This window comes from Papilio polytes, unplaced genomic scaffold, assembly GCF_000836215.1.
Source record: "Papilio polytes unplaced genomic scaffold, Ppol_1.0 DF823621.1, whole genome shotgun sequence".
NCBI classification, from domain to species: Eukaryota; Metazoa; Arthropoda; class Insecta; order Lepidoptera; family Papilionidae; genus Papilio; species Papilio polytes.
Window position 1 is genome coordinate 894215 of NW_013525583.1, and position 14711 is coordinate 908925.

The following is a 14711-nucleotide window of genomic DNA, read 5'->3' on the forward strand; positions in this document are numbered from 1 at the left end:
CACGCCCTGCTAATTTACGATACGATCTACCGACGTCCGATCTGTTCGCGAATGAGTAAATGTGTTACGCAAAATTGTACGAAACATTTGTTGGAATAACTTTTATATTTAAACATTTAATAAAACTGCAATTCAATACGGGATTGTATAAATGCAACTTAATATTTCTGAAACTTACTCTGAAATTTTTCATGAAGTTTTTACCTTAGTGCTATTATACTTGCAACATTTTCTTACTCAACACTCTTTAATTTTATGTGTAACTAGCTCACGTCCGCGACTCCCTCCGCGTGGAATTTAAAAAAAGAAAGTGCCTATGTTTTCTTTCAGACTGTAATCTATATTTGTACCAAATTTCATCGAAATCCGTTCAGCAGTTTAGGCTACAAACTCTCACAAACATTCGCATTGATAATATTAGTATGATAAAAATTAATTTATTTGAAAACAAGCAAGTAATTTAATTGGGACATACATTATTAAACAATATAAAATTTATTAGGTCACATAGTTCCTTTCTAATAAAATTTATTTACTATACAGTATGTGTGAACTTCCACTATCAGGTAGGCAGATTATTTAGCATTAACATCGTTTGTGTCATCGTTTAATGCGTTAAGCAACACTTCGATGTGGGTTCGAGGAGAATAATCTGTTACCTATGTCATAATCTTTAATGAACACCCACTAGACAACAACGCGGTGCTAAATGTGTAAATACATTACGTGTAAAGCCGAAACTCTGCCCACTATTCCTAGGAAAGCTGGCAAAATATTTCATTACATAAACCTTACTAATATTATAAATGCGAAAGTTTTGATGGATAGATGTTTGTTAGAGTTGGTAGCCTAAACGGCTGAATGGATCTCCATAAAATTCGGTACAGATGTAAAGAATAGTCTGGAAGAGCAGCATTTCAGCTCAAAACTTATGTGACTTGACTTAAATAATGTCTTTAATAAAAAAGACGTAGCACATAACTATATTTCTTAAATAAATGACAATTATGAAAGTAATATCAGATCCAACCTTGGACAAGTAACATTATGGCATAATTGTCGTCGGTTTTTTAATCAAATAAAACCAGCGCACAGATGTTTTTATGTAACTTCATAAGACAGGGTCTTAGCTAACCATGTTGAGGCTGCATTGGTTTCTCTTACAATTTCACACATTTGCTTCTGTACGTAAAGTAGACTGTCACGTTTTATTATACCGAGTTATTTCACGTTAGCAAGAAATTGTCGAACGCTTGTGCGTTTACAAACTGAAAGAACATAAAACCGTCTTACACATATGTATCAAACAATACATAGTGATGTGCAATTGTTTTTTTATTATGACCGCTTGATACTGTAGATAAAGACTGTGTCAGTTTTGTTTTTCTTACGCGAAATGAGAGCTTTGAGAAAATTCTTCACAAGTAGACTGTTTTAGGTGTTTTAAAATTTCCGAATATAATAAAACCTTTTACATTTATAGTCGAACTGTGTTGCCATTTTTAAGTGTCTTGTATGGACACATATAACACAAATATTTCAGTAAATGTGAATGCAATCTATATGATCATGAACGTATAGCCGTTCACTTTGCATTCCATGCCACTAAGAGCTTAAAGATTTATTTTAAGCTAACTGTTTGTACCCGGTATCACTTGTGAATTAAAAATTTCAAACTACATTGACAGCTTTTTTTTTATGTGATTGCAACTTAACAGTACACGATCAGAATAAAGATTTTTTACCAACAAGCGAATTTCTATTGGGCTCTTGTATCGACTGTTATCCAAAAAAATACCGGACTTTACTATCTTATATATAAAACTGTTAATCAGTAAAGTTAACGAACTACAAACAGGTTTTTATATATTTACATATTTAATAATTATAACACGGTGATAGCTCACGCACTTTATGATACCCTCTAAAATGTCATCAATGATAATCATCTTTAAAACCTGATACGTTTTACTGAAGTATGTCGGTGTCGTACAAATTTTTGATTAAAAGATAATATTTTTATCTTAAATATATTGTAAAAAAAAACAACTAAACAACACACATACTAATATTATAAAGAAGAAAGATTTGTATTTTTGTAGGTATTGAAATAACTCAAAAACTACCGGACCGATTTCAAAAATTAGAAAAGTACTTTATCAGTGAGTAAGATAAGCTATGTTGACTAAGTTTTTTTTTTAATTTTACGCGGGCGAAATCGCGAGCAACATCTAGTTGTTAACACAATCTTACTTCATACTAGTATTATAAATGCAAAAGTTTAGATGGATGGATGGATGTTTGTTAGAATTTGTAGCCTAAACGGCTGAACGGATTTCGATTAAATTTGGCATAGATGTAGAGCATAGTCTGGAAAAACACATAGGCTGCTTAATTTTGTTTTTTTTTTTTTCAATTCCACGCAGACGGAGTCACGGGCAAAATCTAGTAAGTATATAAATAAACAAAGAAATATCTATGTAAATATCAAGTAGGAATGTTACATGTAATAATGTGTAGATGTTTAGTATGTTTTAAGTATTTTATTTACTTCCACACTGACATTCATTACATTGCACTTGATATAATTAAAAAATGTTTACAAGCCCAGTAATTATCTTTTACTTCAACCTTTGTAACATTAACGGTAAACAATGTTTATTAACCTACAAATTTGATTATCTTAATATCGAAGATATGTGCGAAGTCAACCAACCCCCACAGGGTCCGCGTGGATGACTAAAACCTAGTCACCCTAAAGGATATGCTCCGAGCTACTCAGTGGAGACGTTTACGAACTGGTGATGATGATACATGTTAATTCATATTTAAAGCATTTTATAACATTTTGAATTAAAATAAGCGGACATAAAATCCGCATACATAACATCATTAACAACTGCATTCCTCTGATGTATTTCAACTAATCATTACCTTAGCTTTATCTCGACCGTTCAAGTTTGCATTAGCCTTTGAAGGGGAACTAAAAGGCTTTTATGTCATGTTCCCGACTTTTTGAGTACCACGATTACAAACAAGATGCGTTCGCTCGTTGCTTTTAGATAAAAGTTAAGAGCTTCGATTTGACGTTAGGGTGTCCATGCGAACGGCTTCGAACGCTAGTGATTTTTAGAACAACGTCAAAGTTCAAAGGTATAGCTAATCACATGGTACTATATCTTGCCCTCTGGTGACCATAAATGAAACTAAATTACTTTAGTACTCAAGTGTTAATGCCAAAAAATTGTCACTAAATCCTTGTCGAACTGTAGCAGTCTTGATTGTCGCTTGCTATACCTACCGGACAAGATAAGTTTCTTGCACTATAATCCCGCATTTATAACAGAGGTGCGGCAATCGCTAAAATATGTTAATATTATTATCATAGTTATTATAATTACTATAAAATAGACATATATACCGCTGAATATATTAATATATGGCCAGTAAAAGCCAAGCCCATATTCACTATACATTACAGCACATAAAACTTATTTTATTGACAGATATTTGTAAACTGCTTTTTCAATGTAAGGCGTAACATGAGAAGTCGTAAGTCCACAAAAAGTAATCTATAAAACTGCTTGATTTTTGTGATTTCCTAAAACGATTGAAAAGTAGGACTTATGTTAAAACAAAATTTATTTAATTCTGTGGAAAGTATTGTATTTAATTATTACTTACATTGTCCTAACAATCAGATAATGTATTCATTGTGGTATCCAAATACTACTAGTTAATTATGGTCACACTATTAAGGGAACAGTAAAAAATGCCGCGTCCATTCAGTTGATTTACAACATTCGCTCACTCTCCGATTTCACGGGTAGATCGTACGGGCTACACCAGTTCTTTCGTGGCCGATGGTAACGTGTTTTACCACAAATTTGATAGTACGGCACCGACATTTTTCTGATTATTTTTATGTCTGTAATTTAACTATTAAAGTCTTTTCATTTAACGATGTTCATGGACGTTAAGTTTATGAATTCCATAGACTCGAAAAAGTTATAGATGGGACAATTGATTCTGGATGGACTAATTTAAATGTTCAAATGTAAAAGTTTTTTAAACAATCTATAAAACTGGTCTTATTTAATGTCACAGAAATACATCACGTTCGTTGTAAATTGACAATTTGTATTAAATTTCCGTGCATTTTCCAATCCTCCATATATTTTTTAACAAACTAAATATTATCTTCAATACGAGTATAATATAATATTTTTTACAATATAAAAAAGGTTAACAAACCTTCATGTTAAAATATTCACATAAAACACAACAGTTTTTTAATTGTTTTTGGGGTTTTCATATTAACGTTTGTTAATAATTTCAAACAGAGTTAACATCTTGGATATATTTTCACGTAATTTAATCGCAATAAACTGTTGTTATTCGAGAATTAATTTACAAAACGGGAAAGCTTGTATATAGAATAATATAAAGAGTACTTTAAGAACGTAATAGCAACAAACAGCTGACGTATACATTATCTAATTCTTGCAGCGAATAATTAGTCGTTGTGTATATATCTAAAGTTCTGACTGACTCTTACTGTTACTGTGGCCAACATTCTTCAATCGAGTTAAAAAAAAAAAACCAGAGAAACTACAAGTAAAATACGTACAAACACATAATTTCAAAACCCAGAGAGGTAGGCAGTATAAGTGTCGCCAGAGGGGCATGGGGTACTTCACTAGAGAATATGAAAAATGACAAATATACGTGAAAAGTAATTAATAGTGGCTACCTAACCTAGATCATCGGTTGGCAAAGCCGATACAGGTTTGATTTTCATTTAATCTTGCCACTTCTCTCTCGTTTCTTGTACATCCAACTACGGAGAATTATATTTTTACAAATCTAATACAGCGTTAACACAAACCTCTTTAGATACAAGATTCCTGAATTCGGTGTTCTCAGAGCACAGTAACAGATCGTTTACAACCTGTTTACAAAATGTTCTCGACTTTTTTTATTATGTTAAAGGCTTTATCTCCTTTTAGAAGCGCCCTTAAACAATTTTAAGAGCCTTGTCCAATCACAGGTCGTGATTTCAAATCTTTTTTGTTGTGTTTGTCCTCCTTTGGGATGTCGCCGCGACTGTTCACCGCTAATGGACCATGTAATATTTATAATAATTAACTTTTCTATTAAATTATCTTGTATTTGTTAATGTCTCCTTGTTGATAAAATATATGAGAATAAATAACGCTTAGCTTTATTTAAGCATATACTTTAAACATGTTTGCACTCAATTTAAATAAAAAAAAACAAATAACTGAATGTTTTCATGTTTTGTTACCTGAAATTGAAATAAACGTTTGCTAAATTTGTTATTCCATATAAAAACTGTATTAATTCAGTAACAATACAATATTAATGTTTAATTCATAACCTCGTATAAACAAGCCAGGTCCTAACTAAATGCAACCCTATTTACCATTTTTTACTTGCCCTCTACCATTTGAACTGTATTGTTCAGTATAATTTACATACGTCAATGCACTTACTGACGTTGTTTGAGTATTTACTTGAAAAACACATATTATGTAAAACACAACTTCGTATATTTTAATTTTGGTTATCATAACTGCTAAGACAAAAGGAATAAGAATGGCTATTCAGGACACTGTAGACAAGACAAGCTAATTAAAAATATCATTGTTTAAAAAGTTATCAATAATCTATAATATAAAGACTAAAAAAAATTGAATTATAATTCACATATTGTAAATGCGAAAATTTAGATGGATGGATGAATGGATATTTGTTAGAGTTTGGACCAAACGGCTGAACATAGTCTGAAGGAACACGTAGACTACTTACTTCTGTTTTTTTTTTTTAATTTCACGTTGAAGGTGTCGCTGGCGTAAGCTAGTATTATATGACAAGGTTACAGTAACACTACGAAGTTATTAAATGAACAGAAACAATTTCATTATTCGTTTACCACAAGCCCAGGATGGGGATAATGCAAGATATTCTATGCACATATTCAATGCCATTGCTATTTTGAGGAATTTTCTTAGAAACTCCTATAGTTTTAAATATGCATTAATAAAACGAAATCAACAATTTACATTCAAAGGACTTACGTATATCCCGTCAAATTAAAATGAATTTGTTTAACAAACATATTTATTCTAATTTAGATTGTATTTTAGGAAACTAATGTCTCTTGAATGTATAATCCGAATTTAATATTTAGCGCTTTTTTAAATCCAATAAAATGTAAATGATTATTTGTTCTGCATCCTCCTCCGTTAATAGGAATTTAAAAATTAACGGATATTCTCGTAAAGTAGTAGCGAACGAATTTTATACTTAGTTTCTATTAGAATACTAGACCCGTATCTATCTTTTTATATTATCCAGTAAACTGTGTTTTTTGAAGTGATTTTGCACATACTTGTACAAACTTGTGTTGCTAACGAAATACACAGCCATAGTTTTGGTGCAAACATTTTTTTACAATAATACAAATGTTATTAACAGCGCGAATTCAATATTAGTTACCGTTAATATTCGTATAGCACGCCACCTTGCCTACGGCTATCATATCGGAGATTGTCGGTTCAAACAACGTTTCAACCACAATTAGTTTCTGACTCTTGATCGGTCACGAGCTCATGAGTCCGAACATTCCGACTTACTGCCAACTCATTCACGTTATCTCTACAAAGATACAGGTGGCTTTGTAAAAGAATTTCTATTCGAAAGACCGTCTTAACGATCATTTTTAAATGTCTGAGTTCCGTTAATAAATAATGCCTGTACAACTATAAAAAAAGTTAGTTGAAGAAGCAAAAAATTGACAGCAATCGCAAACTGAACAACTAACAATAGCTAAAACGTATTTAATTGGCATCTTATTAATGCTACAAATTATAATTTGAAAAGTTTATAACTCGTATGATTCAAATAAAACCTAAGTCTGTCGCTACCCGAACTGCGTTAATTAGGGATTCCTTAACATTTTTGTCAGTAATAGGTGTAAGTTTCCATAGTTCTTCTAATGGTATTCTTTCCACTCCAGCATACTTTGATTCGAATGTGTTCACGTCGCATCTCTCGCTTGCCAACAAAGGAATACTAGTCGAAGCTGCTAACAGTCCAAACTTTCCATATTTCTTTAATTCACTATATAACATTTGCTTAGTAAAAACTTCCTCTGGTTTTATATTCATATCCCTAAGATAGTATTCAAAATTAGAATAATAGATATCGACAGCTTTCATAAAATCATTTTTACTTTGACACAAAGAGCCACAGAGAAGAATGAAATAAGACAGATCAGTGGCCGGGGAAGTTGCACGTATTAGTTGAAAGTCTATTGCAATTGCATTTTCTTTCGAACATAGAAAATTAGGACACCATGCATCACCATGGTTAATAACCGCATACTCTCCACGTGTTGTTACCAATCTAACTAATTCACCGTAGGGATCTTCTGATGCCAATTTTTTAAATTTATCATAATAAATAGTATTTGAAACTGTTTCGTCTTCACTTAGCACTTGTAAATCTAACTTCATCGCTCTTAGTAAATACGGAGTATACCAAGATCGTTTATCTTCGCGATAGTAAATTTCGAATATTTCATTTGTTATTTTAGTGAAAAGAAAAGGTTTCGTTATCCTCAACGCCATGGACACTGCGTGCAGATGAGACAATACTTTAAGTGCTTCATTCCTTTCAAATTCTGTCGGCATTGGCGGGATGGAAGCATAACCCCTCGCTGCTAAATCTTCCATTAATATGTAATCATTTTGTCCATCAACAAAGTAGTCATAACAATTTGGAACACTATTTTGTATCTTTTCATTTGCTCCAAGCGATTCCTGTAGCTCAATTAAAATTGGAAGAATTTTCGAGAAAAACAACGTTTCTCTTCTGAAATACATCGAACAGTTTAAAGTTCTTCTCAACACTGCGTCGTGAACTAGGCCTTTGGCTACGAAAGAAGCAGAGCGATGGCTTCCACTCACATTTATACGGTAAACAGCACTGATGAGGCCTTCTCCTTTTGGGGCCGCAGTCGTCACCTGCACGTTTTCTACGTCAATTTTACTGTTAGTTTTCGATCTAAAAGCCTCTACGATAACATCTTTGGTCAACTGTTTTGATACATCGGCTAATGTTAGTTGCAACATGGTGCTAATGAATAATGCAAAGTTTTTTCGTCTTCGGCCGATTTTATAGGTTTTGTCAAGCGCGCAAGTATGATTTTATCTTTCTAGACATATATCTATCGAGATAAAATCTCTCCTTATAACTGAATGTATTTACATAATTATTGAAATGTAATCAGGTACAATATGATATAATCTTTGTTTAAGTCGTTGTGATCTCAAAGTAATTAGTTAAATATAAATAGTGAATATGCTTCTGTGTCTAATATTATGTATTGCAGTAGTTTAATTAATCAATTTAAAATAAAAATTCGGTAATGCAGTGAAACAGTTTACAACAGTTTTTAACAGAAACAAGTTTTAACAGTGGTAGTGCCCGCTTTAACATCTTAGCACGAATGGGCCGGCACGCCCGGTGTAATACCACGACCACACAGAAGACAGACGTGAAATGGAAGCAATTCCGTGTTTCGTTTGATGAGTGTGGTGCCAGAGGCCTAATTTAAGTCCCTTTCTCTTTACCACCCTTTTCTTATAAGGAGAGGTTGGGAAGGGGAAGTCGATTTGACAGTAGAGCAGATGCATAGGAAGGGGAAATATCCTCTTTCTGTGTGTTTCCTCCTCCGCCGTATAAGGGTAGGAAACGCATCTGCAATTGCGGATGTCTATGGGCAGCGGTCGCTTCGCCATTTTAGCGATTTCAGGGGGCCGCTTGCTCGTTTGCCACCTTATGTTATAAAAAAAAAAACAAATAATCTTTAATTTCAAAGCTTCAAATTTTATTATCAATGGCTCTTACCATAGATTTTTTATCATGTCTAGACCGATATGAAGCTTTAACACTAGAAGTGTCAAAATTCATGACCCCTTTTGAGTCCGGCGTGATCATTTTATTAAACCATCTTTTTTATACTTTACAAAACATTAAATATGATGTACCTATTAGAAGAAATTTCCATCCAACTCTGTCTTATCAGGTGCCCTCTAGAGATGTTTGCTCAAAACGTTAAATACGCAGTTCAAGCGCTAAGACGATAAGTTCACAATATTGTTATATTTATAATAATTCTAGAATGAAGTGTCATTTGAAAGTTATAGAGATTACCCTGTCCTATAATAAATTATGAAGAGCGTACACCTGACTCCACAGACGAAATGTATATCTACTAGCTTTTGCTCGCGGCTTCGCCCGCCTGAAATTTATAAAATAATATATTCTATGTTACTCTCTGATAACGTTGCTTTTTAATAGTGAAATAATTTTTGAAATCGGCCCAGTAGTTTTTGAGTTATTTCAATATATACAAAAGTACAAATCTTTTCTCTTCATAATGTTAGATAACATACCATACTGTAAAACTCAATGTTTTAGTAGAAGTCTGTGACATACAATTATATAATACATAAAGACTGATTCTAAATTAGTCAATTTGTCCACAGTTGTATCTATTTCTTCAATCGATAAGTTCGCTATAGCTAAAAAACCTTTCCCGCTCCTGGTGTTTCCGCAGTTTAATTAGTTAAAGGACGTCGTAACAAACCACCTAACAAGCCATAAAACATGCGGATTATTGAAAAAAAGGAGGAATAACATTATAAATGGTGAGACAAAATGGCCGACATTACCTGCGCGCGCCACTTTACCTTTAGGGTTTTTTTAGTAGTGTGGGGAGCGAGGTTCGGAGCGCAAGAGATAAAGCTTGTAGACACGAGTAAGACAAAAGCAACCGAGAATGTAGTTTATTTGTTGTCTTCTTTATAATCGTCCATTTTCATCATTCCAAAGTGTAGCGTTCTTTTTATAACTAAAGATGAAGCATGTATGAACAATTGTTCTTTTATAAGATGCCTTTTTATTGCTTAGACATATCGTTATTTGCATATTTTCAGCAAAATAAAGTTGTTTTTTTTATTTAATTAATATTAAAGATACGTAGTGCACTAAAATCAGATTTCATTTAATAAGAGACAAGACGATTATTTTCATGTAAGAAAACCTTAACGTGGAACTGGCTTGCTCCCACAATGTGATTCGCGTTTAGATTTCGTTTGGAATCTTCGGACGCAAAAAAGTTCTTTTGTATAGCGTGTGAATACAAGCGAGCCCTTTGTTCGTTATATGTCAAAAGTGCATCTGTCGGGATCATTATAACTTCAGAACTGAATCTTCAAACTACTATATTAAAAACAATTAATAGTACCTAGTAATTTCATGTGATAATTATCAAAGCAAAAGCAATTACCGCGAAATTTATGTAACTTATTTCCCCGGCTAAGTAAAGGGCAATGTTTTTATGGTGATTTATACGTTTGTTTGTACATTCGTTCCATTGTGACCTCCTATGACTTCAACGACTTCACCTGTTTTGATGAAATGTCATTCGATTCATGTTCTTTCTAGTACAGACATTAATGAGTCGGATATAGTTTAGTTAAGTAATAATTGGTGGAATAGGCAACATTTTGATTGGTCTAATAGATGAAACACTAGGACATTACCATGTTTTTTAAAGGGAGTCAAAGACTCGATGTAATTTTATACAACAATTTCGGCTGTAGATATGCATATTTATGTCCGCAATAACTTCAGTTTAAGTTGAACCGTACTCTATATATAAATTACTAGCTGTTGCTCGCGACATCGTCCGTGTGAAATTAATAAATTAATTAAAAAAATCCTATGTTATATACAGGTAAATTACCTTTCTAACGGTGAAAGAATTTTTTAATTCAGCCCAGTAGTTTTTACGTGAATCGAATACATACAAAAATACGAATCTTTCCTCTTTATAATATTGGTATGGATACGTACGTGTGTCGGCAGAACTGATAGTAACTGTTTTATGTTTACAGTTCGTCTGATCAGTTAAAAACAAAGGAGTGTTTTGTCTTTAAAGTTGTTTTCCAACTAATTAATTCTTTCAGTAAAGAAATTTAACAACGTTTTAGTTCGAAGACTTTATTTACCTTCTTGAGGAAAGTTCAATGTTTTTCAGTGCGTCTTTAGTTGCTTGTAGCGAGAATCAGTCAGTGGCGCGGTGACATGAATTTTGAATGCCAGAAATATTTCACATTACCATGTGAATCTCGGCACAGGATCACATAAAACTGAATACATATCTCGTCTGAGCCACACGTTCTTAGCATACTGCTTCTTGAATCTCTCCATCGTGTATTTAAGAAAACAAAAAAGAAAAGCTGATGTTTCTTTACAAATCAACATTTATGTATTTATTCTTAACCGATGAAACTTGAGATACTTAAAAAAGCATTAGTCACGTTATTTATACAGAATGCGAGTGGAAGTCATAAATATTCGAATGCCATTTAACAACAAATTAAGCAATATAACTGCGAAAACGTTGAAACCGGATAAAAATCTTGCAATTAAAAAAAAACAATATAAAATCTAATCTGTGATTGAATTAATTGAAACAAAAGTATGTTAGAAAACATTATACATTCGATTGTACGAGTTGGAATCGATACCTGGCTTATGATCGATTGAAAAATCGATTGAACCTTGTAATAAAATATCGACGTGATTATAACGAGCAGTTGGGGGTGGCAGATGATGAGAGGTTTCTTATACCATAGTATTTGTTAGAAAACATTTTTTTAACGCACGCGATATAGGTAAATTTACCGGCAAGTGTTATCGAAATTTGAACTCTATGCCTTACAAAATAAAGCCGAAAATTGTATACAAATGTTTCGAAGAAATTAATAGCTATAACATCATAAAATTCGAATATCCAACCCGGCCTACGCAGTGGGATACCTCCGAAACCCAAGAATGCAGTTTATTAAGCGTTTTATGATACTTCGTAATAATTAAAAGTTTTTTTATTTATGACTAGCTGTTTCTCGCGTCTTCGCCCGCGTGTAATTGGAAAATAATAAAAAATATCTATGTTACTTGCAGATAACGTAGCTTTATAATGGTATGAGCATATTCGAAATAGGCCAAGCAGTTTTTGAGTTATTTCAATACATACAAACGTACAAATCTTTCCTCTTTATAATATTACTATAGATTAGTGGCCCATCACGTACCAAAGGATTTATTTCATATCTCATCCATATAGATGCAATTAATACAACACATTTATTACAATATTAATTAAATGTAATTATTTCAAACTAGCTTCCGCCCGATACTCCGTCCGCGTGGCATTAATAAAAACAAAAGAAAGTATTTATAGCCTATTTGTTCTTCCAGAATATTCTCTACATCTATGCCAAATTTCATCTAAATCCATTCAACCTTTTAGGCTACAAACTCTAACAAACATTCATCCATTCATCCATCCAAACGTCCACGTATTATGGATGTTTGTTATAATTTGTAGCATAAACTACTGAACGGATTTCGATGAAATTTGGTACAGATGTAAAGAAAAAGAAAGACCACAAAGACTACTTGTTTTTGTTGTTTTTTTAATTTTTTAAGCTAGTATTACATTTTGTACCCATGTTACTGTAAATTAATTTGTAATTACTTAAACAATACTAGTGTTTCATACGAGACTTGAGACCGATTTTAAGGCTTTAGTGTAACACTTGATAAGGATTAAATATCATTGCAGACATCAAATAGGTTGTAGAGGAACTGCTGTATCCATTACATAATCCAAACTAGTACGGGTAGAGTGGGGTTGAAGCGTATAGCTTTTACCTGTTACCTGCTCCCACAATAGAAGAAATCAAAGCGCCCATTGTGGCAACACAAAACAGTCAAGTGGTTCGAGAGGCCTTTGTTTCCTTTTGTTGAACACCCAGCCGTCAGTCGCCGCCGAGATGACGCCGTTTTTCTAACTACGAACTAATATAACGAACTTATTCGAAACACGAACTTGTATGTTTCAGAATGCTAATTGATTATCGTTAGTTAGAATTGTATTTTGTATTTTGTTTTTAAATTTATTCTTGTTTTAAGTAATTCAGCAACAACTGCATACAGAACGCTACTCATTTTCTTTTCTACTGATCTAACTTCCACGTGAGTTTCCATCGCCAAATGACTTGTATAACAACATGGTACTCCAGTTCTCTGTAATGTCTAAAAAAAACTTGTCAACTGGCCACACAAATTGTTAATTTGTTGATTAAAGCAATCGATTAGTATTCGATTATAATCGTATACGTTAATTTGTAATTGAACAGTTTATTGTTTCAATACGTAAGTAGAATGTAAACAAGCGTCTTTTTATTAGAAATGCTCGTTTGTATGCATGAATAGACCAATTGAGCGAGGAAGAAAACTAAAGCCTAAAAAAAATTAAAAACATTTGTAAAGTTTTAAAGAAGAACATTCGTTTTGAGTGATTTCCAGCGTAAAATAGCTATTGTAGTTATATACTTTTGTGTACCTTTCATAGATTTTATTTACGTCAAACTCTCTAAGTGTTATTTCGCTCAATGCTGATAAGTTCATATTACAGTGGTATGACGTCAAATTGGCCATGTGTCGCTCTTATCATTTGCCTGTAAACGACAGCTATAGCCCATAACAATGTTGATATTTAATTCCCATAGGAAGCAAAAACAATTATATGCTTTATTTCATTTTACTGTTCAACTTTACGTTATTGTTCTTTATTGACACATTGTAGGCGGATTATAAGGGCCAAGCATATATTTCTGTTGCATAAACAAAGGAATTTCAACTCTTTGCTGTTATAATAGTATTCAAAATCCATTGCTATTATTGTAACTACATAAGGAACTGAAAGTTATTGATATTAAATACCACAGGACGTCTAGAGAAGGTTAGTTACATTCGGAAATAATGAAAATAAAATTTAAACAGCATTATTCCTTTTCATTTACTGCAATTTTACAAATATATTATTTTAAAACGAATACAAAGTAATCGAGTGTTGTGAGGCTAAACTAAGTCTTGCTTAAGTTATAAAGTTCAAAATACGTTAAGCCAAGCACGTTATTTTATAACAATGTGACTGCGTTTTAGAATTTAGTTCAGGAATGTGAAGTGAACTAACTACAGCCTTAGCGCCAAGCGATAACCTAAAGGATACATTATTATGCGCCTAACGCCTAACGCAAATTACATTGCTTGTTTGTTATACATTCTCGGAGCAACGTACCGAGTTATGCAAGTAATGGAAGGTAAAATACATCGTAACTACCGCTGACATAATTCGTTAGGTTCCAAGCGTGCGGTTGAGAGTTCGACTTTCGTAAAGAGTTCAACGCGCGCTTTCCGTCTTCTACGCGCAATTTGTTGAAACAAATCAAATTGATTTGAACTATTGCTCGTCTATTGGTCGAAATTCGTTCATAATATGTAATCAAAGATTTTTATTAACAATACTTTTATACAGTTCTTGTGCATATTAACTTTAATGACAAAATTTCGTACTTTAGTGAAATAATAATTTTAAGTACTTATAATTGACTTAGATAACAATTATTATATTATTATGTATATTCCTATACATGTGTTTTTAATTCGTTTAAATTAGCTTTCTTATAAAATATCGTCCGTGTTTAAAATTCAAAATTAACGGATAAACGGATTTGCCAAATATTTGTTTGACTATTAATAGA

General features: G+C 32.6%; 1 protein-coding gene across 1 annotated transcript; it reads right to left on the reverse strand.

The window, feature by feature from the left end:
• Positions 1-6923: 6923 nt before the first annotated feature.
• LOC106104452 lies at positions 6924-8159 on the reverse strand. Its single transcript, XM_013284509.1, has one exon. It carries the CDS (start codon positions 8157-8159, stop codon positions 6924-6926), a length of 1236 nt encoding a protein of 411 aa, XP_013139963.1.
• Between the last annotated feature and the right edge of the window lie 6552 nt (positions 8160-14711).